The 26460-nt window shown below is 48.5% G+C and overlaps 4 protein-coding genes across 11 annotated transcripts; 1 reads left to right on the top strand and 3 right to left on the bottom strand.

Annotated features, from left to right (window-relative positions):
- Positions 1-157: 157 nt before the first annotated feature.
- Positions 158-1881, bottom strand: polr2j (RNA polymerase II subunit J). Its single transcript, XM_008402463.3, has 3 exons — positions 1580-1881; positions 391-499; positions 158-304 (listed from the first exon to the last, which is right to left on the bottom strand). The coding sequence occupies exons 1-3, from the start codon at positions 1720-1722 to the stop codon at positions 203-205; spliced, it is 354 nt and encodes a 117-aa protein (XP_008400685.1). The 5' UTR covers positions 1723-1881; the 3' UTR covers positions 158-202.
- A 1114-nt stretch (positions 1882-2995) lies between these two features.
- Positions 2996-8072, top strand: LOC103460352 (ubiquitin-conjugating enzyme E2C). 4 transcript variants are annotated; one of them, XM_017303272.2, is made up of 7 exons: positions 2996-3157; positions 4949-5074; positions 5864-5891; positions 6469-6555; positions 6623-6827; positions 6896-6955; positions 7955-8072. In XM_017303272.2, exons 2-7 carry the CDS (start codon positions 4968-4970, stop codon positions 7990-7992), a joined length of 525 nt encoding a protein of 174 aa, XP_017158761.1. In that variant the 5' UTR covers positions 2996-3157; positions 4949-4967; the 3' UTR covers positions 7993-8072. The 4 variants fall into 4 exon arrangements, with proteins under 4 accessions (XP_017158761.1, XP_008400686.1, XP_008400687.1 ...); XM_008402464.3 differs by having other exon boundaries at positions 2999-3157; positions 4945-5074; XM_008402465.3 differs by lacking the exon at positions 7955-8072 and adding an exon at positions 7791-7905 and having other exon boundaries at positions 2999-3157; positions 4945-5074.
- On the bottom strand, positions 7449-11279 carry LOC103460353 (regulator of G-protein signaling 9-binding protein). 2 transcript variants are annotated; one of them, XM_008402469.3, is made up of 5 exons: positions 11090-11279; positions 9900-10131; positions 9489-9734; positions 8726-8868; positions 7449-8653 (listed from the first exon to the last, which is right to left on the bottom strand). In XM_008402469.3, exons 2-5 carry the CDS (start codon positions 10102-10104, stop codon positions 8474-8476), a joined length of 774 nt encoding a protein of 257 aa, XP_008400691.1. In that variant the 5' UTR covers positions 10105-10131; positions 11090-11279; the 3' UTR covers positions 7449-8473. The 2 variants fall into 2 exon arrangements, with proteins under 2 accessions (XP_008400691.1, XP_008400692.1); XM_008402470.3 differs by having other exon boundaries at positions 11104-11279.
- A 119-nt stretch (positions 11280-11398) lies between these two features.
- On the bottom strand, positions 11399-26008 carry LOC103460355 (E3 ubiquitin-protein ligase RNF182). Of its 4 annotated transcripts, none has more exons than XM_017303271.2 (7): positions 25210-26008; positions 14513-14618; positions 14255-14408; positions 14118-14185; positions 13895-14024; positions 13360-13601; positions 11399-12661 (listed from the first exon to the last, which is right to left on the bottom strand). In XM_017303271.2, exons 2-7 carry the CDS (start codon positions 14558-14560, stop codon positions 12485-12487), a joined length of 819 nt encoding a protein of 272 aa, XP_017158760.2. In that variant the 5' UTR covers positions 14561-14618; positions 25210-26008; the 3' UTR covers positions 11399-12484. The 4 variants fall into 4 exon arrangements, with proteins under 4 accessions (XP_017158760.2, XP_008400694.2, XP_081462861.1 ...); XM_008402472.3 differs by having other exon boundaries at positions 13360-13604; positions 25210-25989; XM_081606735.1 differs by lacking the exon at positions 25210-26008 and adding an exon at positions 14692-14771 and having other exon boundaries at positions 13360-13604.
- Positions 26009-26460: the final 452 nt, after the last annotated feature.

Raw genomic sequence — 26460 nt, 5'->3', positions numbered from 1 at the left:
AATAAAAGTCCCTAACTAATTTCAGGTTACACCATTATTTTTATTAGATGTTTGTTTTCTCTGCTGAAAAAAAACTGTTTTGTAGACAATGTTCTGCTGCCTCAGCTGTGATCAGCTGACCTTTGGTTCTAGCAGACATGAAACTCAACCAACAGGATATGACATCACATCTTTATTAGAAAAAACACCAGAGTGGGCGGGGTCACTCGATTCCTTCCTGCTTGTCTTTAATGGCGACCCGGAAGCGTTCCTCCAGCAGCGACAGCTCACTGATCAAGTCTGTGATGGCATTGGTGAACGCTTCCTGGGGAGGACACGACATCACTTCCTGTTAGACACCACTTCCTGTCAGCAGGGATGCATCTTAGCTGGCGTGCGCATGCAAGTTACCTGGGGACTGTAGTCAGGTGTGGTCTGGACCCGGATGACGATCTTATGCTCCAAGGGGTGAGGAACTTTATAACCGGCGAACAGAACCTGAGGATCCTTCAGCAGCTGACTGGAACACACACACACACACACACACACACACACACACACACACACACACACACACACACCTGGTCACCAGGACAGCCTCCCTGCTGGGCCTCTGGTTTGTTTGCATTCAGGTAACAAAAGTGAATGAAAACTGAAGAGCAGCAAAAGCAAAGGAGGTGGATTAGCAGCTGATGTCATGGAGCTGCTAGCAGTTTGACTTTGTTACACAGCAACAGTTTTCAGTCAGAGGCCCTTTTAGAGATTACAAGACTGACTGCTACTGGAGATCCTTCACAGCATCACTTGGTGAATCTGAGTTATAATATTTAGTTTCCTGTTTGGACAAATGAAGGATTTTTATTTACTGATTCCTGTTATCAGCTGTGATGCCAACAACCTGGAGCATCAAACTTAAAGCTCAGGATTTACAATCATTCCAGATATCAGACTGATTTATGACTAGAAGTATTAGCGAATTGATATTTCTAATTATATTTAGACGATATGAAACATTATATTTAAATTTAATTACATTCCTCCTGGTACAAAATGTCAGTTTTAATTCAAGATGTCTGCCATTAAACCAGATTAATCTGAACATGAAATCTGGATTAAACTTTTTCATCTTTCATCATTTTCAGGTTAAATCTACATTTTTCTCGGTTCCGTTTGGACCGGGTCTGTCTGCTGTGTGGTTCCGTTTGGACCGGGTCTGTCTGCTGTGTGGTTCTGTTTGGACCGGGTCTGTCTGCTGTGTGGTTCTGTTTGGACCGGGTCTGTCTGTCTGCTGTGTGGTTCCGTTTGGACCGGGTCTGTCTACTGTGTGGTTCTAAATGGACCGGGTCTGTCTGCCTGCTGTGTGGTTCTGTTTGGACCGGGTCTGTTTGGACGGGTCTGTCTGCTGTGTGGTTCTGTTTGGACCGGGTCTGTTTGGACCGGGTCTGTCTGCTGTGTGGTTCTGTTTGGACCGGGTCTGTCTGCTGTGTGGTTCCGTTTGGACCGGGTCTGTCTGCTGTGTGGTTCCGTTTGGACCGGGTCTGTCTGCTGTGTGGTTCTGTCTGGACCGGGTCTGTCGGTGTTGTGTGTGAGTTGGTCTCACGCTCGGATGATGTTGCCCAGCGTGTGGTCCTCCTTGTTCAGCGTGAACAAACAAGCGTTGGGAACCTTCGTGTCTTTGCTGATGCTGATCTTCTTCTCTCCCTCAAACAGCAGAAATGACTCGAAAGCTGGAGGAGCGTTCATCTTTCCGTCCGAACCGAACGTGGATCAGAAGTACCGCTCAGAAACACTTCCGCTCGACTGCGTTTCTTCCTCTTCTTTAGTGTTTACCTACAGCTTGTTGCACTAGCGCCATCTACTGGATTTTACTTCCATTCATTTTCTTCTTCTTCTTTTCATGGCGGTTGGCAGCAACGTATTGATGTGCATTACCGCCATCTACTGGAGTGGCGTGTGGACCGGGACGCTACATGTGCATTATACCACCCAAAAAAAATATCCTTTCAATTTCGTCTTCTTAAGGTGTTTAAGGTAAAGAATAAATTATTCAGAAGTATAAATTGTGTCTAAAATATCTTGTATATTTAACTGTAATTTATTGTATTGTAATCTACATATTAATTCTCTTCTCTCAACAGAATATTTGGAACAGAACAACTAAACATGTTTTACTGTCTCTTCTTGAAAACAAAAATTACGTTTTCTTTCCTCAGATTCTCTTAAAGGCTCAAAGACCTAAGCCATTATTCAACCACATTTACAAACTCGAGTTCCCAATTTCAACCTTTCAACGGTCAATATCAGGCCCAAATATTTTTCTGCAACTAATAAAAACATGTTCTGTAATTTTTGCAGCAATTTCGATGTTTCCCCATTTTAAAAAGAGTGCCTTTTACTTCTTATTCTGCTTATAATTATGTCCTCCATCCTATTATTCCACCAATTCTTGTAACATCAACTGTATTTTGTATTCCACATAAATGTCTTGTTTTTACCTTATTATCCACCTAATTTTCTATTATTTATTTCCAAACACCTTTTCCTTCACATTTAGATAACTTTATCAAAATCCACATTTTTAGCAGTCTGTAGACAACCTGAGTCCACATTGTTTCTATACTTTTGTAATCTAATCTGTATTGGCTATAACTTCCCTTTTCAATGCTTAACAGACTATAATAAACCACTACATTTAAGTTTGTTTTGTATATTTTTGTTCTTTAATGATAAGAGTGTGAATAAACCTCAGCAGATTTATTTATTGTTTAATATCAAAGTAATTTAATATTCTGACATTTCAGATCATATTTAGCTTTTTTCCAATTCATTTACGAAAATTGACTTATTGACACTGGAAAACAAAAAATAATTGGAATATTTGTTTTCTTTCGGAGTTTCTATTAAATTTTGAAGATTTTGTTAAAACTCCTTGTATGTGACGTCAAACTAAAATCGTAATTTACGGAGTTTCCGGTTTAATTTCCAAACCGACTTCTTTAATAACCAGCTGTCTCATTGGTGCGTTTTGGATTATTTGGGTTTGAAAGTCGGACGCTGATTGGCTGCTGCCGAAGGAAAGTCGGTTTAAACTGAGGGGCGGGAGAAAGTTCAGTTTATACTCCGAACCGGCAGCAGCTGCTTCTGGACTGAAAGTGAGCTGACACCGAACCGATACCAGGTGAGTCTCTGATGTGGACGGGTCAACCAGCTGACGCGTTTACCTGCTGGGGTCACGTGCTGTTTGGATGTTTGTTTATTGGTTTGTTTACTCCGGTCTGGGGAGACGAACAGGGTAACGGCTGTTAGCATGTAGCTAACGGATTGGTCAGGGTTCTGACCCGGAGCCCGCAGGTACCAGGGGCCGGGGCAGGTCCGGGCTCTGTCCGGTAGCTTTGACCGGGTTTCAGAGTTCGGCCCGGTGTTATGCCCAGAAAAGCCCCCCTGCCCAAATTTGCATCCCCTGTCGCGGGAGCGCGCATCGCTCTAAGCTCTCGCATATTGACGAGGAAACGGATAAAAATATGACCGAAGAGGAAATTTTTAAGATATTTGTAACATTATCACGTTTCCTAACCATGTAATCCCTAATACGGTGGGTTTTATTTCGCAAATTATTTGAAATAAATACGGTTTTTACACTTTTATTGACACAATGAGTCGAACTTTTTTTCAGTCCGTGTCTGTTGTAAACATTCTCCGCAAATGGTTTGAAATTCTCTGCTTTGTCTTTTGATATCATAATAGCTCAAAAGCATCACAACAGAGGCACATTATGTAGAACATTTTATATCATGCTTCAGTTCTAGTCTGTTAATGTAGGAGGAAATGCAACTTAATTTATGAGCCTGAAAATATTTGCATCCGTCTTGTTGATATGAAACTTATAGCATTAGCTCAGAGAACAAGTGTAATTACGTAGAAGAGATTAAATCATTTCAACTCTTTATTTCCCCCAATTAGCACAGGGATGCATGTTTTGGCAATATAGATTTTGAGCCTGCCACAATATGCATCCCTTCTTTATTCCCCACAAATATTATCCTATTGATTTAAAACTTATACCAGCATTTCTTGGAGCTACCCTCTGCAGCACAGACGAAGAGCGCAGAGAGAAAAAAAAGCGACAGAGCGGCGAATCAGAGGGAAAAAAAAGAAATTACAAAAAAACGTCATATTTTGGCAGGCTGGAAATCCATATTGCCCAAAAATGCATCCCTGTGCTAACTTTGAGAAATAAAGAGTTAAGAATGAAATAACTATTTCTACATAATGAGAGTAGCTCCAAGAACTGCTGGTATAAGTTTTAAATCAATAGGATAATATTTGAGGGGAATAGAGATGGGATGCATATTTTGGCAGGCTCAAAATCTATATTGCCAAAACATGCATCCCTGTGCTAATTGGGGGAAATAAAGAGTTGAAATGATTTAATCTCTTCTACGTAATTACACTTGTTCTCTGAGCTAATGCTATAAGTTTCATATCAACAAGACGGATGCCAATATTTTCAGGCTCATAAATTAAGTTGCATTTCCTCCTACATTAACAGACTAGAAGTGAAGCATGATATAAAATGTTCTACATAATGGGTCTCTGTTGTGATGCTTTTGAGCTATTATGATATCAAAAGACAAAGCAGAGAATTTCAAACCATTTGCGGAGAATGTTTACAACAGACACGGACTGAAAAAAAGTTCGACTCATTGTGTCAATAAAAGTGTAAAAACCGTATTTATTTCAAATAATTTGCGAAATAAAACCCACCGTATTAGGGATTACATGGTTAGGAAACGTGATAATGTTACAAATATCTTAAAAATTTCCTCTTCGGTCATATTTTTATCCGTTTCCTCGTCAATATGCGAGAGCTTAGAGCGATGCGCGCTCCCGCGACAGGGGATGCAAATTTGGGCAGGGGGGCTTTTCTGGGCATAACACCGGTTCATTCCCTCTCTCTGTCCCCAGCAAGAACCGAACCAAGAGAACCCATGGCTTCCCAGAACATGGACCCCGCAGCGGCTGCAGCGTCCTCCGCGGCCGCCCTGAAGGGCAGTGAGAGCGGCAGCAGCGCCGCCAGAGGCTCGGTGACCAAGCGGTGAGTCCCGAACCGGAACCTCCAGAACCGGTTCAATAAGCAGAGCGACTAAGTCAGAAGCAACGAAACGTCATTTTGTTGCCATGGTAACGGAGGAACATGACCCGCAGCAGACCCAGTAGCTCCGAGTTCCGGGTCCAGAACCTGCTGCAAAAGTTCTGGTTTTGGATCCTGTGGGTTCAGGTTCGGTGTGTAAGACTGAAGGACTGAGTGTCCAACCGCAGGAGCTCCACAGGGCGCCTGTCTCTCTCTCTGCACTTCAGCCTGACCTCTGTCCTCTGCAGCAATACTCAGATTACTCTGCAGGTTCATCAGACAAGAGGCTGAGTGCAGACAGCTGGGAGGGACCAGTCAAATCATCTGAAATGTGAGCAAAACAAGGTGATGACCAGGGTCAAAGGTCAAACCAGATTTCCATCATGGGAGAAGAAGTGGAGGTGGTGAGGAATATAAAAACCTGGATGTTCATCTGGACACCAGAGACGGAGGAGGAGGAGATCCTTCAGGGTTTGGATCTGCTGTCTGTTGGTGAGAGCAGAACCAGAGTCTGGTTCTGGTTCTGCTCCAGAGGCTGTGGAGCCTCTGGAGCAGAACCAGACTCTGGTTCTGGTTCTGCTCCAGAGGCTGTGGAGCCTCTGGAGCTGATGATGCATAGAAGGATTCTTCATACGGTCAAGAGAGTTGTGGCCAATCCTGACCATGGTCTTCAGGTTTAGTGCAGCACAGACTGCTACAGGAGAGTTTATTGGACCCAGTAAAGTATTTTTGAATGTGTGTCTCTGTCCTCAGGCTGCAGCAGGAGCTGATGACCCTCATGGTGAGTCCATTTCCTGACTCTTTTTTCTGTTGCCATAGTAACTGATGGCCTGTTACCATGGTAACGGAGCCATAGATGGGTTCGGTGCCCAGGAGAAATGTAGCAAACCCAGAGTGGACCGACTGGTCAGAACCGGGTCCAGATCCGGTCCTGCTGGTTCTGAACTTCAGACACCAACATGAAGAGCTTTCTGAACACTATCTGGATCGCTGGATGATGTCATCAGAACTCTTGGTTCTGGTGGGGGAACCAGCCGAACCAAGAGCTCGTCTGGTTCCGGTACCAGAACCATCCAATCAGACTCAGGAACAGGGAGGGACGGAGTTGTTCCTGCTGTCGGGTCGTCACCAGATGATCCAGAACTGGTTCATTCCTCCATGGTTCATTAAGACACTGAAGGCCCAGCAGAACCGGCCCGATTGGGCCCAGCAGAGCAGACCCTGACCACTGGGGATGAACTGGTGCTGGTCGCCTGACACCGCTTCACTCTGAGCATGCTCAGACTCATCTTGGTCACATGATCACTTAATGCATTGTCTGCCGTGTGACCTCTGACCCGGGTCGTGTGATTCTGCAGATGTCGGGTGATAAGGGCATCTCGGCGTTTCCAGAATCTGATAATCTCTTCAAATGGATCGGAACCATCGATGGAGCTCAGGGGACGGTGCGTACTCACCCGTCTCTGTGTTTCTGGTTCCTCTGACCCGGTTCTGACCCAGTTCTGCCTCCAGGTGTACGAGGGGCTGCGGTACCGGCTGTCCCTGGACTTCCCGGCCGGCTACCCGTACCAGGCTCCCCGGGTCCGGTTCGTGACGCCGTGTTTCCACCCCAACGTGGACGATCAGGGCGCCATCTGCCTGGACATCCTGAAGGACAAGTGGTCGGCGCTGTACGACGTCCGCTCCATCCTGCTGTCCGTCCAGAGCCTGCTGGGAGGTACCAGAACCGCCAGAACCAGGTCCAATTGCCCTCCACCGGGCCACTAACTTGCTGTCTCTGCCCAGAACCCAACAATGACAGTCCTCTGAACACGGCCGCCGCAGAACTGTGGGAGAACCAGGATGGTAAGCGAACCAGAACCAGAACCTCTGGGCGGCCCAGTTGTGTTCTGACCCGTTTCTGTTCATCACTCTGATCAGATCAGCTGCTCCTCTGTAGCCAATCAGTGGCAGGATCTCTGATCAGAGCTGTGATTCGTCAGTCTGCCTTCAATTCTCTGCCACACATTTCAGATTTTGCCCCGGTCCAAATCCTCTCGCTCATGTGAAGGTTAAAGGTCGCAGTAGAACCCATTTTGGGTTCTATTAAGCGAAGCGCATTACCCACAATTCACTGCGGCATTTTGAGTTGAAAGGCGGGTTTATGGCACCGTTTAGTTTTTTCTGACGAGGAACTTTAGTAATAAAAAGGTTTGATATAAACTGAGCAGAAATGAGAATCAAACTGAGGAAAGTAAAACAAAATGAGACAAATTTCCACATTTATGAAATATCTTGAGTTTATTTGTGGGAATAGAAACTCATTATTATTAGACTAGAGGAGAAAACTGATGAATCATAAAGTCTCAACATTCAGTTTATTTAAAAAAGACGTTTTGGTTCCATCAGTCTTTTTATTTTCCACATGAAGCATCAGACAGTAGTTTTATATCAGCCATATTGTCCTGAACTTTTAGCTCCACTTTATACCAAACTAACTTTTAGCTGCATAAAACGGATGTTAAAAAAATCATGTCTGTTGGTCAAATATTGATAAATTATTTTAATGTGTATTTTTGCCATAAAATCAGTTTTCAGAAGTATTGAAATGATTAGTTTCTCTGAACATGAGGGATTATTCTGAGTTTTGTATTCAACACATTTCTCCATCAGAAATATCTTTATAATCTGCTTTTGGCAGCAGAATGACCCTGAAGTGACCTTCAGAGGAGCAGGTTACTCTGCAGTGCATGATGGGAGCTCAGTCTTGACGCAGTGCATGATGGGAGCTCAGTCTTGACGCAGTGCATGATGGGAGCTCAGTCTTGACGCAGTGCATGATGGGAGCTGTTGTTTCTCTTGCAGCCTTCCGGGCTCACCTCCACGCCACGTTCCAGCAGTGAAGCAGCTTCTCTGTCTGACTGTATCATATTTTTATGTTTGTTCGCCTTTGTGTTAATAAAGAATCAGGTTCTTAATCAAACCAGACTCTGTGTCTACATCAGAACCAGAACCGGAGTCGCATGGAGCCGGTTTCTCCCTGCTGCGGTTTAATTTGTTCCTCATAAAGTGAAATATTTCCTGATTGTGGATGGAAGCCCAACATGCAGCGTCTCAAACTGAAATGTTCACATCGATAAAACGGATTTTGTGCTGCAGAACCTTCATGAGGACTAAAGGTTCTGGTAGACGCGTTAACTCTGGACCCGACAGAACCAGCACATCACCTGTTGACCCAGATCATGGTCGTCTGCTCCATCAGACTGAATGGATGGACACTTCTTCCTTCCACTCAACTTTCTGTGCAATAATTTTCTCATGATTCTAATCCTGTGCTACGTTCTGGGTCAAGATTTCTGTTGGCCCAGCAGAACCGATCCGGGCCTATCCGACCCAGCAGCAGGTTCCCTGGCAGCAGGCGGGCAGCCTGATGCTGCCACCGCCGCTGGACGCCACCTCCACCTCCATCAGGTCCTCCAGGCTTTCCTCCGGATCCTCGGCGTCGCTCAGAACCTCGGCCCACGCCGGCTGGGTCGACTCCACTGACCAGAACGCCACTGGGACCTGCAGAACCAGAGAGAGCTGAGCCCAGTTCTGCTGAACCCGGTTCTGCTGAGGTTCTGGAGGTGGACTCACCCTCTGCTGCAGCTCACCCAGCTGGGCCTCCAGGCTCGCAATGTGATTGGTCAGATCTGGACTGGGCTCTTCCTCCAGAACCAGCCAGGGGATTTGGACCAGCGCCACCCGGGCCGCCAGACCCACTGGGCCATCGGTACATCCTGAGAGGAAACGGCAGAAGAAGAGGATGCTCCAGTCTGCCCTCTAGAGGCAGAACCCCGCAGGTCACTTCAGGAACTTGATCCGATTTTAATTTTTTATTTTTTTTTAATTACAGAAAATATTTTTAAAAGTGGATTTTATTCAATCCTTTCTGTGAGTTTTAAGATGGATTATTAAAATCATAATATTAGCAGAATAAAAATGCAATCTTACCAGAAGAACATTTTAAAATTAAGAAAAAGATCTTCACTAATAATTATCACTAAAGTGTTAAAACATGAAGCTTTTCCTCACCTGTAAAACTTATAACTTCACAAGATGCTCAACATTTATCCTTTTGATTTTTTGTGTTTAATTTTTACAACTTTATTCTCGAGTTTAAAATAAAGAAATAAAATAAATTAGTCCTAATATTCCGTCTTAAAGTTGACCTGAATTCAAAGGCCAATCAGACATTTATCAAACAAGATGGCCGCCCTGGGCGATGACGTCACTGACTCACAGAAACACGAGGAGAGCAGCTAAAAATGTTTTCCACAAATTAAATCTTCATAAACCAAATTCAATTCATTTCTGAAATCAGCCAATCAGACGCAGGAGGGCGGAGCCAACAACTCACCTGTGTTCACCAATGAGCGTCTGCTGGAGCGCTGGGTCAGAGGGAACTGACCAATCAGATCTTTGGCCCTCCGGAGGTCAGACAGGAAGTTCTCTACTGCAGACAGGAAGAGAACCCAGAGCCGTTCTGCAGCATGTCTGTCGTCCACGGCAACGGGGGCGGAGTCACAGGCAACGGGGGCGGAGTCACAGGCAACGGGGGCGGAGTCACAGGCTGACAGCAGGCGCAGCAGGCGGCGAGACAGACCTGCAGAGGGACAGGTGAGTCCAGCAGGACAGGTGAGTCCAGGGGGACAGGTGAGTCCAGAGGGACAGGTGAGTCCAGAGGGACAGGTGAGTCCAGGGGGACAGGTGAGTCCAGCAGGACAGGTGAGTCCAGCAGGACAGGTGAGTCCAGGGGGACAGGTGTTACCTGAGCAGATCCGGTGAGCCAGCGCTCTCGTCTCGTCCATCTCCTCCCGCAGGAAGCTGCTGTCGGCTGAACTTCCCAGCGACGCCGCCAGTTGCTGGAAGCAGGAAGTGACGCGGCTCAGCGCGTTCTGAGCCCGCTCACACTCCGCCTGCTGCCGCCGCCGTCCCGCCGTCAGCTCGTCCACCGAACGACGCCACCGACTCATGACAGCCAATCAGAGCTCAGTGTCGGCCTGTGATGTCATCAGAGGTCAGGGGTCAGCGGTGAGCTTTAGTTTGGGTTCAGTCCGGTTTAGATAGAAAACATTCTGGTTCTGGTTCTGGTTCTGATTGATGGTGATCACCGCTGGCGCCTCCAGAAAGTTTTCAAAATGGTGGCCAGATGGTTCTCTGGGGGCCACCAGGATTGCGGTGGGGTCGAGGCCCCCGGTCCCCTGGCGGCGCCACTGGTGACCGGCGGACGTTTGACCGCCAGGTGGCGGCACACAGCGGTCCAGGCCCGGTTCTCCTCGGAACCTGCAGGCCGTCTGTCCGTCGTCACGTTTCCCTTCTTACGGTTCGCTAATGAACGAGCCGCTGGAGTCCAGACCGCAGAACCGAACCGCCCGACTCACCGAGAGGAGCTTTTACATCTGAACATGAACTGAACTGATTCTGTCTGAGATCGGCTCGGAGCCGGTCAGCTCTGCATGTTCTTTACTTGCATTAATAACGACTGTATTTTAGTTTACTGGTGAGAAATGTATTTAAATCTTTAATTTCAACCAGAGTTAGAGGTTGAAACGGAATAAATCAAAAGGAATGTACACTCTAAAAATTAAATCTAAAAATGTACTTGACATTTTGGTGCAACAAATTTATACTCATAAATTCTGAGTGGACTGGAAACCAGTCCAACCTGTTAGATATTACACTTTATGAGTCACATCATAACTTCACCGTCCTGTAAGCTGAGTGGAAACAGGAGGGTCAACAGGCTGAGTTTATAAAAATAACTGACATTATGAGTTAGAAAAGTAGCAAAGTTGAGTGAAAAGCACATAATTAAGAATGTTACTGAAACATTTGGTTGTCTCTGATAGATCAATGTAAAAACTTCATCAGACTGAACCTCCATGCTGCTACCTGATGAATTGCTCTTCTATTAAATAATTCACAACGTTATTATTAAAGACATGTTGAGAGATTTACCTGAAGCGTCTCACCTGCTGCTGCTCCCACCTTCCTCTGCGCTGGACGCAGGTTTCTGAAATCACTCAGCTCCTGCTGCTCCACAGGGAGCAGTTTGTGTTTTTAATTAGCAGGTAGAACAGCTGAGTGCGGATGGCTGTGGGCTCCCAGAGGCCCGCCCCCCTCAGCCTCACCTGTCCAGGTGGAACAGGGAACAGGTTCGGTGTTTCCATTGAGGAGACGCAGCGTAAACTGGTTACATCACCCAGTGAGTCATGTTTTCTGTTCCAGCTAGAAAAGCTCAGCTGCAAAACCTGAAACAAATCCAACTGGTTTTGTCTCCGTTACATTTATTAGTTTCTACAAAAGTCGGCAGTCCGCATGCGACACGGACAGGAAGTGGCAGGAGGTCCAAATCGCCACATGATTAACACACTATTGATTAGTGATCAAGTCAAACATTGGCACTTTGACAGGAAATTAAACCGATTATCTGCAGAGCTTCAGTGGATAATCGGTTCAGCAAAAATACAGTTAGCTTAGCACAAATACTGGAAACGGTAGCGAAGTCAGAGACGGACAACAGAACTGAATTTAGCATCATGTTAGGAGAAAACAGAAATTACCCAACTTTGTCCATGGCTAACATTTTTCACTTTTCATGCTAAGCTAGGCTAACACTTTCCCTTCCAGTTATTTTGCTAAGCTAAGCTAGCACTTGCACTTTGCTTCGTTTTAATACTGAGCTAGCATAACACTTTCACTCACAATCATTTTGCAAAGATGGAAAAACACTTAATTCCTACTTTTTATGCTAAGCTATGGTAATACTTTACCTCAATTTCCAGTATTTTGCTATGCTAGGTTTCTCTGTCTTTTTGCTAAATTCAACACATTCTCTCTGTTTACCATTCTTGTGCTAAGCTATGCTAATGCTTTCCTGTTATTACTGTCCTTATGCTAACTCAGTCCTAACCCATAGCATTTACCAACATTTCTTGTGTTTGCGCTACATTAGCCTAACATCCATTTTCACCAGTCTACGTGCTAGGCTAGGCTAGCATGTCTCCAATGTTTGGGTTATTTTGTTAAACTGGGAATATTCCTGGTGGTTACTGGCTGATGGGCTGTCAGGAGGTTCACTGACAAACAGAATTACATATTTACATACAGATTGTTACAGAGCATGTTATTAGCAACATGCTAACAGGAGTTTCCAGCCCGTCCCTCTCTGGCTGTGAGGATGAAACTTCTGGTCCGTCTCTGTTTTGGCCAAGAAAGTGATGCTGGTGCTCAAAAGAGGCGGGGCCTTTACCGCCTCCACCAATCAGGAATCAGCTGAGAGTTCAGGTCTTGTGTTTCTGTGGCTTCGCCGCTCTGGTGTCCTCGTTGCCATGGCAGCAGCCTTTGTTATCGTCATGGCAGCCTGCGCGCAGCGATCGCCTCCCTCACCTCGTGGCAGATGCACTGGCAGAATCCGTAGAGAACGAGCAGCAGCAGCGTGGACGGCACCAGGCTGACCAGAACCACGCCCAGCAGCAGCTGGCCCATCATCAGCAGGTAGATCCCCAGAGGCAGCGAGCTGAAGTACACCTGGGGTCAGAGGTCACACACCTGAGCGTTACTTTTCACGCAGAAACAACGTGTGAAGTATTCTGTGTTTATCATCATAATCGTCAGTTTTATTTATAAAACGCTTAAAGTGCAGTAAAGAATGAAAAACTCAATAAAACGACGAAATTAATACCAATGAAGATTAAACAACTTTTCACATCTAGTCTCACAATAATCAATAGATCAATAATGATAAACTAAAACAATAATTACCGTTTGCATGATTTATTGTTTTTCTTTCTACCAAAGTCGTCAGTCTGAAGGTTTTTTTGAGTCCAAACTTTATAATTCATTTTATTTATTGTTTCTGTTGTTTTAAAATGTCCATTAACATTTTAAGTTTATTGATCTTTGAGAATAATTTCCTGCATTATGATGTCATTTCTATTATATCACTGGAAATGATCTGAAAACAACAATATCATCGTTTATCATGAAAACTTCTACAGGCTTTTAATCTGAAATGTAAAATGTTTATATTTTTTGTACAGAATGTTTTGTTCAAATTACCTTTAATTTAATCTGTAAACAATTAATCAATTATTAAATGAACTGACAATTATTGATCAATCTGGTTAACTGTTTTAGTGGCCCTACTAGTTAGTGACGGTGCTAGCTTAGCGCTAGCTTAGCGCTAGCTTAGCGCTAGCTTAGAGCTAGCTTAGCGCGTCACTGACCATGCACAGCGCCCCCAGCAGGCAGCGTGGGAAGCTGCGGGACGTCCAGGCGCGACACTTCTGAGACGGAAAGCTGCAGGGCAGCGAGTCCAGGCTGGGCGGCCGGTACAGACCGACCACATTGATCATGCTGACCGAGGACGGGGACGGGGACGGGGACGGGGAGTCGTCCGGCAGCTGCATGATGGTGATGACCAGGCAGTCTGAGGACCGGAGGGACGCGTCCGTCCCCGCGGCTGCTGCTGCTGCAGAGCGGAGAGTCAGACCAGAGACACAGAGACAGACAGAGAGACAGAGACAGACTGAGACACAGAGACAGACTGAGACACAGAGACAGACTGAGACACAGAGACAGACTGAGACACAGAGACAGACTGAGACACAGAGACAGACAGAGACAGACTGAGACACAGAGACACAGAGACAGACTGAGACACAGAGACAGACAGAGACAGACTGAGACACAGAGACAGACAGAGACAGACTGAGAGACAGAGACAGACTGAGACACAGAGACAGACAGAGACAGACTGACCTTTCAGAGCAGTGGGACTCAACACCACCTCTGAACTGCCGCCATCTTTAACTGCTGATCCGTCCTGCTGGACTCGGTCCTGACAGGACAGAACCGCCATGATGTGTCGGTCATCTTCCATCAGCCACACCTGGAGACACGGAACAAGGAGACAGAGTCCCAACGTGGACTGGAGTGGTGGACAGTCCTCCACTTCCTGCTCCCGTCCTGACACCCGTCTCACCTCCTCATCGGGGACGAAGGTCTCGTGGCGGCAGAACGGGCAGCTGATGACGGTGGGCGAAGCGTCTCCTGAAAGCAGGACGACAGCTCACAGCAGCTCTGTGACGGAGCAGCAGCACACCTGGCAGGTGGACTCACCCATGTCCACCATCTTCCTGAGACACTTGGCGCAGACGCGGTGCAGGCAGCCCAGCAGTTTGGGTTTCCGGCTCCGGGTGTCGTACCGGTTGTAGCAGATCTTACACTCCAGCTCCTCCACGGTGTAGACCAGAGACTGAGCCCAGGTCTGGACCTGCACACAACACGCAACAGGCTGCCGGTCCCTGAACGCACCACGACGGCTGGAGGACGACCCAGAGACGGGCTCCAGAAGCAAGGGATGATGGGAAATCTCACCTTGCCCTCAATCTCCTGGCCAAGCTCCGCCTCCACCAGCTGGTTCATGTTGTTGGTGGCTGATCAGTCAGAGTCCATCCGTCCAACCAGGAGGACAGACGTCCATCTAGGGAGACACATGTGAGACAGAGACAGGTGTCTCATGGCCCGCCCTCCAGGTGACACGATCAGAGACACACCTGTAATCTACCTGTGGGAACCGCAGGGGGTCTGCAGGGGGAGGAGGATTCACGTTCAACTGGAATCTGCCACACTTTGGAGAAACAACCGGGTCAGAACCAGAACCGACATCTGAAGGAACCAGAACCGACCAGAACCAACTGACCCAAAACCATCCGACCCAGATGGTCCAGAACCATCTGATCCGGAACCATCTGACACAGAACCATCCGATCCAGAACCATCCGACCCAGAACCATCCGACCCAGATGGTCCAGAACCATCTGATCCGGAACCATCCGACCCAGAACCATCTGACCCAGAACTATCTGATCCAGAACCATCTGATCCAGAACCATCCGACCCAGAACCATCTGATCCAGAACCATCCGATCCGGAACCATCTGACCCAGAACTATCTGATCCGGAACCATCTGACACAGAACTATTTGATCCAGAACCATCTGATCCAGAACCATCCGACCCAGAACCATCCGATCCAGAACCATCCGACCCAGAACCATCTGATCCAGAACTATCTGATCCAGAACCATCTGATCCAGATTGTCCAGAACCATCCAACCCAAAACCATCCGATCCGGAACCATCTGACCCAGAACTATTTGATCCAGAACCATCTGATCCGGAACCATCTGACACAGAACTATTTGATCCAGAACCATCTGATCCAGAACCATCCGACCCAGATGGTCCAGAACCATCTGATCCAGAACCATCCGACCCAGAACCATCCGACCCAGAACCATCCGATCCGGAACCATCTGATCCAGAACTATCTGACCCAGAACCATCCGATCCAGAACCATCCGACCCAGAACCATCTGATCCAGAACCATCCGACCCAGAACCATCCGATCCAGAACCATCCGACCCAGAACCATCTGATCCAGAACTATCTGATCCAGAACCATCTGATCCAGATTGTCCAGAACCATCCAACCCAAAACCATCCGATCCAGAACCATCCGACCCAGAACCATCCGATCCAGAACCATCTGATCCAGATGGTCCAGAACCATCTGATCCAGAACCATCTGATCCAGAACCATCCGACCCAGAACCATCCGATCCAGAACCATCCGACCCAGAACCATCTGATCCAGAACCATCCGATCCGGAACCATCTGATCCAGAACTATCTGATCCAGAACCATCTGATCCAGATTGTCCAGAACCATCCAACCCAAAACCATCCGATCCAGAACCATCCGACCCAGAACCATCCGATCCAGAACCATCTGATCCAGATGGTCCAGAACCATCTGATCCAGAACCATCTGATCCAGAACCATCCGACCCAGAACCATCCGATCCAGAACCATCCGACCCAGAACCATCCGATCCAGAACCATCTGATCCAGATGGTCCAGAACCATCTGATCCAGAACCATCTGATCCAGAACCATCCGACCCAGAACCATCCGATCCAGAACCATCCGACCCAGAACCATCTGATCCAGAACCATCCGACCCAGAACCATCCGATCCAGAACCATCCGACCCAGAACCATCTGATCCAGAACTATCTGATCCAGAACCATCTGATCCAGATTGTCCAGAACCATCCGACCCAGAACCATCCGATCCAGAACCATCCGATCCAGAACCATCTGATCCAGAACCATCTGATCCAGAACCATCCGACCCAGAACCATCCGATCCAGAACCATCCGACCCAGAACCATCTGATCCAGAACCATCCGACCCAGAACCATCTGATCCAGAACCATCCGATCCGGAACCATCTGATCCAGAACTATCTGATCCAGAACCATCTGATCCAGAACCATCCGACCCAGAACCATCCGACCCAGAACCATCCGATCCAGAACCATCTGATCCAGATGGTCCAGAACCATCTGATCCAGAACTATCTGATCCAGAACCATCTGATCCAGAACCATCCGACCCAGAACCATCCGATCCAGAACCATCCGACCCAGAACCATCTGATCCAGAACCATCCGACCCAGAACCATCCGACCCAGAACCATCCGATCCGGAACCATCTGATCCAGAACTATCTGACCCAGAACCATCCGATCCAGAACCATCCGACCCAGAACCATCTGATCCAGAACCATCCGACCCAGAACCATCCGATCCAGAACCATCCGACCCAGAACCATCTGATCCAGAACTATCTGATCCAGAACCATCTGATCCAGATTGTCCAGAACCATCCAACCCAAAACCATCCGATCCAGAACCATCCGACCCAGAACCATCCGATCCAGAACCATCTGATCCAGATGGTCCAGAACCATCTGATCCAGAACCATCTGATCCAGAACCATCCGACCCAGAACCATCCGATCCAGAACCATCCGACCCAGAACCATCTGATCCAGAACCATCCGATCCGGAACCATCTGATCCAGAACTATCTGATCCAGAACCATCTGATCCAGATTGTCCAGAACCATCCAACCCAAAACCATCCGATCCAGAACCATCCGACCCAGAACCATCCGATCCAGAACCATCTGATCCAGATGGTCCAGAACCATCTGATCCAGAACCATCTGATCCAGAACCATCCGACCCAGAACCATCCGATCCAGAACCATCCGACCCAGAACCATCCGATCCAGAACCATCTGATCCAGATGGTCCAGAACCATCTGATCCAGAACCATCTGATCCAGAACCATCCGACCCAGAACCATCCGATCCAGAACCATCCGACCCAGAACCATCTGATCCAGAACCATCCGACCCAGAACCATCCGATCCAGAACCATCCGACCCAGAACCATCTGATCCAGAACTATCTGATCCAGAACCATCTGATCCAGATTGTCCAGAACCATCCGACCCAGAACCATCCGATCCAGAACCATCCGATCCAGAACCATCTGATCCAGAACCATCTGATCCAGAACCATCCGACCCAGAACCATCCGATCCAGAACCATCCGACCCAGAACCATCTGATCCAGAACCATCCGATCCGGAACCATCTGATCCAGAACTATCTGATCCAGAACCATCTGATCCAGATTGTCCAGAACCATCCAACCCAAAACCATCCGATCCAGAACCATCCGACCCAGAACCATCCGATCCAGAACCATCTGATCCAGATGGTCCAGAACCATCTGATCCAGAACCATCTGATCCAGAACCATCCGACCCAGAACCATCCGATCCAGAACCATCCGACCCAGAACCATCTGATCCAGAACCATCCGATCCGGAACCATCTGATCCAGAACTATCTGATCCAGAACCATCTGATCCAGAACCATCCGACCCAGAACCATCCGACCCAGAACCATCCGATCCAGAACCATCTGATCCAGATGGTCCAGAACCATCTGATCCAGAACTATCTGATCCAGAACCATCTGATCCAGAACCATCCGACCCAGAACCATCCGATCCAGAACCATCCGACCCAGAACCATCTGATCCAGAACCATCCGACCCAGAACCATCCGACCCAGAACCATCCGATCCGGAACCATCCGATCCAGAACCATCTGATCCAGATGGTCCAGAACCATCTGACCCAGAACCATCTGATCCAGAACCATCCGACCCAGAACCATCTGATCCAGATGGTCCAGAACCATCTGATCCAGAACTATCTGATCCAGAACCATCTGATCCAGAACCATCCGACCCAGAACCATCCGATCCAGAACCATCCGACCCAGAACCATCTGATCCAGAACCATCCGATCCGGAACCATCTGATCCAGAACCATCTGATCCAGAACTATCTGATCCAGATGGTCCAGAACCATCTGATCCGGAACCATCTGACCCAGAACCATCTGATCCGGAACCATCCGACCCAGAACCATCCGATCCGGAACCATCCGATCCAGAACCATCCGACCCAGAACCATCTGATCCAGATGGTCCAGAACCATCTGATCCGGAACCATCCGACCCAGAACCATCCGATCCAGAACCATCCGACCCAGAACCATCTGATCCAGATGGTCCAGAACCATCCGATCCGGAACCATCTGATCCGGAACCATCTGACCCAGAACCATCTGATCCAGAACCATCCGATCCGGAACCATCCGACCCAGAACCATCTGATCCAGAACTATCTGATCCAGAACCATCCGATCCGGAACCATCCGACCCAGAACCATCTGATCCAGATGGTCCAGAACCATCCGATCCAGAACCATCCGATCCGGAACCATCTGACCCAGAACTATCTGACATCCGACCCAGAACCATCTGATCCAGAACCATCTGATCCAGAACTATCTGATCCAGAACCATCCGATCCGGAACCATCTGACCCAGAACCATCTGATCCAGATGGTCCAGAACCATCTGATCCAGAACCATCTGATCCAGATAGTCCAGAACCATCCGATCCAGAACCATCCGATCCGGAACCATCTGACCCAGAACTATCTGACATCCGACCCAGAACCATCTGATCCAGAACCATCTGATCCAGAACTATCTGATCCAGAACCATCCGACCCAGATGGTCCAGAACCATCCGATCCGGAACCATCCGACCCAGAACCATCTGATCCAGATGGTCCAGAACCATCTGATCCAGAACCATCTGATCCAGAACTATCTGATCCAGAACCATCCGATCCGGAACCATCTGACCCAGAACCATCTGATCCAGATGGTCCAGAACCATCTGATCCAGATGGTCCAGAACCATCCGATCCAGAACCATCCGATCCGGAACCATCTGACCCAGAACTATCTGACATCCGACCCAGAACCATCTGATCCAGAACCATCTGATCCAGAACTATCTGATCCAGAACCATCCGATCCGGAACCATCCGACCCAGATGGTCCAGAACCATCCGATCCGGAACCATCCGACCCAGAACCATCTGATCCAGAACCATCCGACCCAGAACCATCTGATCCAGATGGTCCAGAACCATCCGATCCAGAACCATCCGATCCGGAACCATCTGACCCAGAACTATCTGACATCCGACCCAGAAACATCTGATCCAGAACCATCTGATCCAGAACCATCCGATCCGGAACCATTCGACCCAGAACCATCTGACCCAGAACTATCTGACATCCGACCCAGAACCATCTGACCCAGAACCATCTGACCCAGAACCATCCGATCCGGAACCATCTGATCCGGAACCATCTGACCCAGAACCATCTGATCCAGAACCATCCGATCCGGAACCATCCGACCCAGAACCATCTGATCCAGAACCATCTGATCCAGAACTATCTGATCCAGAACCATCCGATCCGGAACCATCCGACCCAGAACCATCTGACCCAGAACCATCCGACCCAGAACCATCTGATCCAGAACCATCTGATCCAGAACTATCTGATCCAGAACCATCCGATCCGGAACCATCCGACCCAGATGGTCCAGAACCATCCGATCCGGAACCATCCGACCCAGAACCATCTGATCCAGATGGTCCAGAACCATCTGATCCAGAACCATCTGATCCAGATGGTCCAGAACCATCCGATCCAGAACCATCCGATCCGGAACCATCTGACCCAGAACTATCTGACATCCGACCCAGAAACATCTGATCCAGAACCATCTGATCCAGAACCATCCGATCCGGAACCATTCGACCCAGAACCATCTGACCCAGAACTATCTGACATCCGACCCAGAACCATCTGACCCAGAACCATCCGATCCGGAACCATCTGATCCGGAACCATCTGACCCAGAACCATCTGATCCAGAACCATCCGATCCGGAACCATCCGACCCAGAACCATCTGATCCAGAACCATCTGATCCAGAACTATCTGATCCAGAACCATCCGATCCGGAACCATCCGACCCAGAACCATCTGATCCAGATGGTCCAGAACCATCCGATCCAGAACCATCCGATCCGGAACCATCTGACCCAGAACTATCTGACATCCGACCCAGAACCATCCGACCCAGAACCATCTGATCCAGAACTATCTGATCCAGAACCATCCGATCCGGAACCATCTGACCCAGAACCATCTGATCCAGATGGTCCAGAACCATCTGATCCAGAACCATCTGATCCAGATTGTCCAGAACCATCCAACCCAAAACCATCCGATCCAGAACCATCCGACCCAGAACCATCCGATCCAGAACCATCTGATCCAGATGGTCCAGAACCATCTGATCCAGAACCATCTGATCCAGAACCATCCGACCCAGAACCATCCGATCCAGAACCATCCGACCCAGAACCATCTGATCCAGAACCATCCGATCCGGAACCATCTGATCCAGAACTATCTGATCCAGAACCATCTGATCCAGAACCATCCGACCCAGAACCATCCGACCCAGAACCATCCGATCCAGAACCATCTGATCCAGATGGTCCAGAACCATCTGATCCAGAACTATCTGATCCAGAACCATCTGATCCAGAACCATCCGACCCAGAACCATCCGATCCAGAACCATCCGACCCAGAACCATCTGATCCAGAACCATCCGACCCAGAACCATCCGACCCAGAACCATCCGATCCGGAACCATCCGATCCAGAACCATCTGATCCAGATGGTCCAGAACCATCTGACCCAGAACCATCTGATCCAGAACCATCCGACCCAGAACCATCTGATCCAGATGGTCCAGAACCATCTGATCCAGAACTATCTGATCCAGAACCATCTGATCCAGAACCATCCGACCCAGAACCATCCGATCCAGAACCATCCGACCCAGAACCATCTGATCCAGAACCATCCGATCCGGAACCATCTGATCCAGAACCATCTGATCCAGAACTATCTGATCCAGATGGTCCAGAACCATCTGATCCGGAACCATCTGACCCAGAACCATCTGATCCGGAACCATCCGACCCAGAACCATCCGATCCGGAACCATCCGATCCAGAACCATCCGACCCAGAACCATCTGATCCAGATGGTCCAGAACCATCTGATCCGGAACCATCCGACCCAGAACCATCCGATCCAGAACCATCCGACCCAGAACCATCTGATCCAGATGGTCCAGAACCATCCGATCCGGAACCATCTGATCCGGAACCATCTGACCCAGAACCATCTGATCCAGAACCATCCGATCCGGAACCATCCGACCCAGAACCATCTGATCCAGAACTATCTGATCCAGAACCATCCGATCCGGAACCATCCGACCCAGAACCATCTGATCCAGATGGTCCAGAACCATCCGATCCAGAACCATCCGATCCGGAACCATCTGACCCAGAACTATCTGACATCCGACCCAGAACCATCTGATCCAGAACCATCTGATCCAGAACTATCTGATCCAGAACCATCCGATCCGGAACCATCTGACCCAGAACCATCTGATCCAGATGGTCCAGAACCATCTGATCCAGAACCATCTGATCCAGATAGTCCAGAACCATCCGATCCAGAACCATCCGATCCGGAACCATCTGACCCAGAACTATCTGACATCCGACCCAGAACCATCTGATCCAGAACCATCTGATCCAGAACTATCTGATCCAGAACCATCCGACCCAGATGGTCCAGAACCATCCGATCCGGAACCATCCGACCCAGAACCATCTGATCCAGATGGTCCAGAACCATCTGATCCAGAACCATCTGATCCAGAACTATCTGATCCAGAACCATCCGATCCGGAACCATCTGACCCAGAACCATCTGATCCAGATGGTCCAGAACCATCTGATCCAGATGGTCCAGAACCATCCGATCCAGAACCATCCGATCCGGAACCATCTGACCCAGAACTATCTGACATCCGACCCAGAACCATCTGATCCAGAACCATCTGATCCAGAACTATCTGATCCAGAACCATCCGATCCGGAACCATCCGACCCAGATGGTCCAGAACCATCCGATCCGGAACCATCCGACCCAGAACCATCTGATCCAGAACCATCCGACCCAGAACCATCTGATCCAGATGGTCCAGAACCATCCGATCCAGAACCATCCGATCCGGAACCATCTGACCCAGAACTATCTGACATCCGACCCAGAAACATCTGATCCAGAACCATCTGATCCAGAACCATCCGATCCGGAACCATTCGACCCAGAACCATCTGACCCAGAACTATCTGACATCCGACCCAGAACCATCTGACCCAGAACCATCTGACCCAGAACCATCCGATCCGGAACCATCTGATCCGGAACCATCTGACCCAGAACCATCTGATCCAGAACCATCCGATCCGGAACCATCCGACCCAGAACCATCTGATCCAGAACCATCTGATCCAGAACTATCTGATCCAGAACCATCCGATCCGGAACCATCCGACCCAGAACCATCTGACCCAGAACCATCCGACCCAGAACCATCTGATCCAGAACCATCTGATCCAGAACTATCTGATCCAGAACCATCCGATCCGGAACCATCCGACCCAGATGGTCCAGAACCATCCGATCCGGAACCATCCGACCCAGAACCATCTGATCCAGATGGTCCAGAACCATCTGATCCAGAACCATCTGATCCAGATGGTCCAGAACCATCCGATCCAGAACCATCCGATCCGGAACCATCTGACCCAGAACTATCTGACATCCGACCCAGAAACATCTGATCCAGAACCATCTGATCCAGAACCATCCGATCCGGAACCATTCGACCCAGAACCATCTGACCCAGAACTATCTGACATCCGACCCAGAACCATCTGACCCAGAACCATCCGATCCGGAACCATCTGATCCGGAACCATCTGACCCAGAACCATCTGATCCAGAACCATCCGATCCGGAACCATCCGACCCAGAACCATCTGATCCAGAACCATCTGATCCAGAACTATCTGATCCAGAACCATCCGATCCGGAACCATCCGACCCAGAACCATCTGATCCAGATGGTCCAGAACCATCCGATCCAGAACCATCCGATCCGGAACCATCTGACCCAGAACTATCTGACATCCGACCCAGAACCATCCGACCCAGAACCATCTGATCCAGAACTATCTGATCCAGAACCATCCGATCCGGAACCATCTGACCCAGAACCATCTGATCCAGATGGTCCAGAACCATCTGATCCAGAACCATCTGATCCAGATGGTCCAGAACCATCCGATCCAGAACCATCCGATCCGGAACCATCTGACCCAGAACTATCTGACATCCGACCCAGAACCATCTGATCCAGAACCATCTGATCCAGAACTATCTGATCCAGAACCATCCGATCCGGAACCATCCGACCCAGATGGTCCAGAACCATCCGATCCGGAACCATCCAACTCAGAACCATCTGATCCAGATGGTCCAGAACCATCTGATCCAGAACCATCTGATCCAGATGGTCCAGAACCATCCGATCCGGAACCATCCGACCCAGAACCATCCGATCCAGAACCATCCGACCCAGAACCATCCGATCCAGAACCATCAGACCCAGAACCATCTGATCCAGAACCATCTGATCCAGAACTATCTGATCCAGAACCATCCGACCCAGAACCATCCGATCCGGAACCATCCGACCCAGAACCATCTGACCCAGAACCATCCGACCCAGAACCATCTGATCCAGAACCATCTGATCCAGAACTATCTGATCCAGAACCATCCGATCCGGAACCATCCGACCCAGAACCATCCGATCCAGAACCATCAGACCCAGAACCATCTGATCCAGAACCATCCGACCCAGAACCATCCGATCCAGAACCATCAGACCCAGAACCATCTGATCCAGAACCATCTGATCCAGAACTATCTGATCCAGAACCATCCGATCCGGAACCATCTGATCCAGAACCATCTGATCCAGAACCATCCGATCCGGAACCATCCGACCCAGAACCATCTGATCCAGATGGTCCAGAACCATCCGATCCGGAACCATCCGACCCAGAACCATCTGATCCAGATGGTCCAGAACCATCCGATCCAGAACCATTCGACCCAGAACCATCCGACCCATAACCATCTGATCCAGATGGTCCAGAACCATCCGATCCAGAACCATCTGATCCAGAACCATCCGACCCAGAACCATCCGATCCAGAACCATCAGACCCAGAACCATCTGATCCAGAACCATCCGATCCAGAACCATCCGATCCAAGACTTTAGTTTAAATCAGAATCAAGTCATCTTGATCCAGAGGTTCTGAAGTAGATGTTTAATAACCTTTGGTTCTGATCTGTTGGTTCTGATTTGTTGGTTCTGATTTGTTGGTTCTGATCTGTTGGTTCTGATTTGTTGGTTCTGATCTGTTGGTTCTGATTTGTTGGTTCTGATCTGTTGGTTCTGATTTGTTGGTTCTGATCTGTTGGTTCTGATCTGTTGGTTCTGATCTGTTGGTTCTGATCTGTTTACCAAGGGTAGATTAATAAGAGCTGAAAATCTTATTGATCGTTACGTCCAGCAGGTGTGCAGCAGAACTTCTGGGATAAATGGGATGGACCTGGCTGCCCAAATTAGACCCAAACCGAAGAGATTCTGGTCAAAAATGGATCAGAACCAGCGGTTTGATGACAGAACCTTCATTCACAGCCTGATCAGCTCTCCTCTCAGGTGATGCAGCAGCAGCTCACCTGCTGGCCTGTGGAGATGCTGAAGTCTCAGGGGGTTCTGGACTCCGCTGGTTCCGGTTGCTCCCCTGGTTCTGGTCTCAGTTGCTCCGATGGTTCTGGTTGCTGCAGGCTTCCGGTGGCTGCAGCAACATGTTGGCCTTCAGCATCAACAGTTCCTGTGGTCCTGAAGGTTGAAGGGAGTCCAGCGGTTTTGGGTCTGACGGAACCGGTTCCGCTGGCTGCAGCCGTGGCCTCGCGCTCAGCAACAGTGTGTCCCGATTAATGTCCCCGCGACACACCGCTATATGTGACGTCACTGCGGACCTCGGCCGCGGTCAGCCGGACAGCAGACCGCCGGCGGGTCCCGGTCCGGGTGTCGGTGCCAGCGGTTCGGTCTGTCTAGGGGTTCTGGTTCTGTTGTCGGTCGCGACTGGTACCGCTCGGTGTTCGTCGGAGCAGCTCGCGGTGACTCACCATCCCTCCGACTCACTGCGGCGCGCGACCAGCGGCGGGAACCCGGTCACCATGACAACCGCTTAGAAGCTCGAGGGCGGAAAGAGCCGATCAACCGTTCTGTGGGATCCAGAACCGAACCTGGTTCAGATCGGTCCAGTTCGCACAGGCACACACAGATCAGGTTCTAGTTTAGCTGTGACACGAGGGGAACCAGAACCAGAACCGAACCGAACCGAACCGAACCCGAGCGCATAGGAGAACTAGTTTACAGAGGAGACGGAGGTCAGGGGGGAACAAAAACTTTTCCCCAGCAGCGACAGTATAAATATGCCAACTTAGCTGCGGTTCCCTAAACATATTACATAACAAAAATATGTTTAAAATTCTGAAAAAAAGAATGGATAAACTTTCTTCCATGCGTTGTTAATATTGGTGAAAGATTATGTAAATGACAAGAAAAATGCAGGTACATTTTAATAAATCAGAATTTTACTTTTAATGAGACCTGTTTGTCAAACTAATCATAAAATAGTTATTTTTAAAATAACTTTAAACGTAGTATTTGACATCAATAAGCGCATAAACCCATATTTTATATATCATAAAGGATTTTGTTTCAGCCTGATGTAATACTCTTTATTCCACACACTGGCTTAAAAACATCAGTGTGTGTGGAAATAATCTGTATTTCGTTTGATTTCACAATGATGAAAGACAAGAATGAATGTTTCAGTATTATTCAAATGTATTAAAATGCAGCTGTACCTTTAATGTCGTTCTGTTGTGAAAATTTAATGGAAATATTCCATGAGAAAC

The sequence above is a fragment of the Poecilia reticulata genome, chromosome 5 (genome assembly GCF_904066995.2).
Source record: "Poecilia reticulata chromosome 5, P_reticulata-male-v2, whole genome shotgun sequence".
NCBI classification, from domain to species: domain Eukaryota; kingdom Metazoa; phylum Chordata; class Actinopteri; order Cyprinodontiformes; family Poeciliidae; genus Poecilia; species Poecilia reticulata.
This window is presented reverse-complemented; position numbering and strand designations above follow the sequence as displayed.

What these genes read in the sequence shown, in the direction of transcription:
- LOC103460352 (XM_017303272.2), top strand. Translation starts at nt 4,968, where the DNA reads ATGGCTTCCCAGAACATGGACCCCGCAGCGGCTGCAGCGTCCTCCGCG. An exon ending in AGGAGCTGATGACCCTCATG is followed by an intron (nt 5,892 to 6,468) that starts GTGAGTCCATTT and finishes GTGATTCTGCAG; the next exon opens with ATGTCGGGTGATAAGGGCAT. An exon ending in CGTCCAGAGCCTGCTGGGAG is followed by an intron (nt 6,828 to 6,895) that starts GTACCAGAACCG and finishes GTCTCTGCCCAG; the next exon opens with AACCCAACAATGACAGTCCT.
- LOC103460355 (XM_008402472.3), bottom strand. Translation starts at nt 14,560, where the DNA reads ATGAACCAGCTGGTGGAGGCGGAGCTTGGCCAGGAGATTGAGGGCAAG. An exon ending in GAGTCCCACTGCTCTGAAAG is followed by an intron (nt 13,605 to 13,894) that starts GTCAGTCTGTCT and finishes TCCGCTCTGCAG; the next exon opens with CAGCAGCAGCCGCGGGGACG. An exon ending in TGCTGGGGGCGCTGTGCATG is followed by an intron (nt 12,662 to 13,359) that starts GTCAGTGACGCG and finishes CTCTGACCCCAG; the next exon opens with GTGTACTTCAGCTCGCTGCC.
- LOC103460353 (XM_008402469.3), bottom strand. Translation starts at nt 10,104, where the DNA reads ATGAGTCGGTGGCGTCGTTCGGTGGACGAGCTGACGGCGGGACGGCGG. An exon ending in ACGCTCATTGGTGAACACAG is followed by an intron (nt 8,869 to 9,488) that starts GTGAGTTGTTGG and finishes GTTTCCTCTCAG; the next exon opens with GATGTACCGATGGCCCAGTG. An exon ending in TGGGTGAGCTGCAGCAGAGG is followed by an intron (nt 8,654 to 8,725) that starts GTGAGTCCACCT and finishes CTGGTTCTGCAG; the next exon opens with GTCCCAGTGGCGTTCTGGTC.
- polr2j (XM_008402463.3), bottom strand. Translation starts at nt 1,722, where the DNA reads ATGAACGCTCCTCCAGCTTTCGAGTCATTTCTGCTGTTTGAGGGAGAG. An exon ending in CTGGGCAACATCATCCGAGC is followed by an intron (nt 500 to 1,579) that starts GTGAGACCAACT and finishes TGTGTGTTCCAG; the next exon opens with TCAGCTGCTGAAGGATCCTC. An exon ending in CACCTGACTACAGTCCCCAG is followed by an intron (nt 305 to 390) that starts GTAACTTGCATG and finishes TGTCCTCCCCAG; the next exon opens with GAAGCGTTCACCAATGCCAT.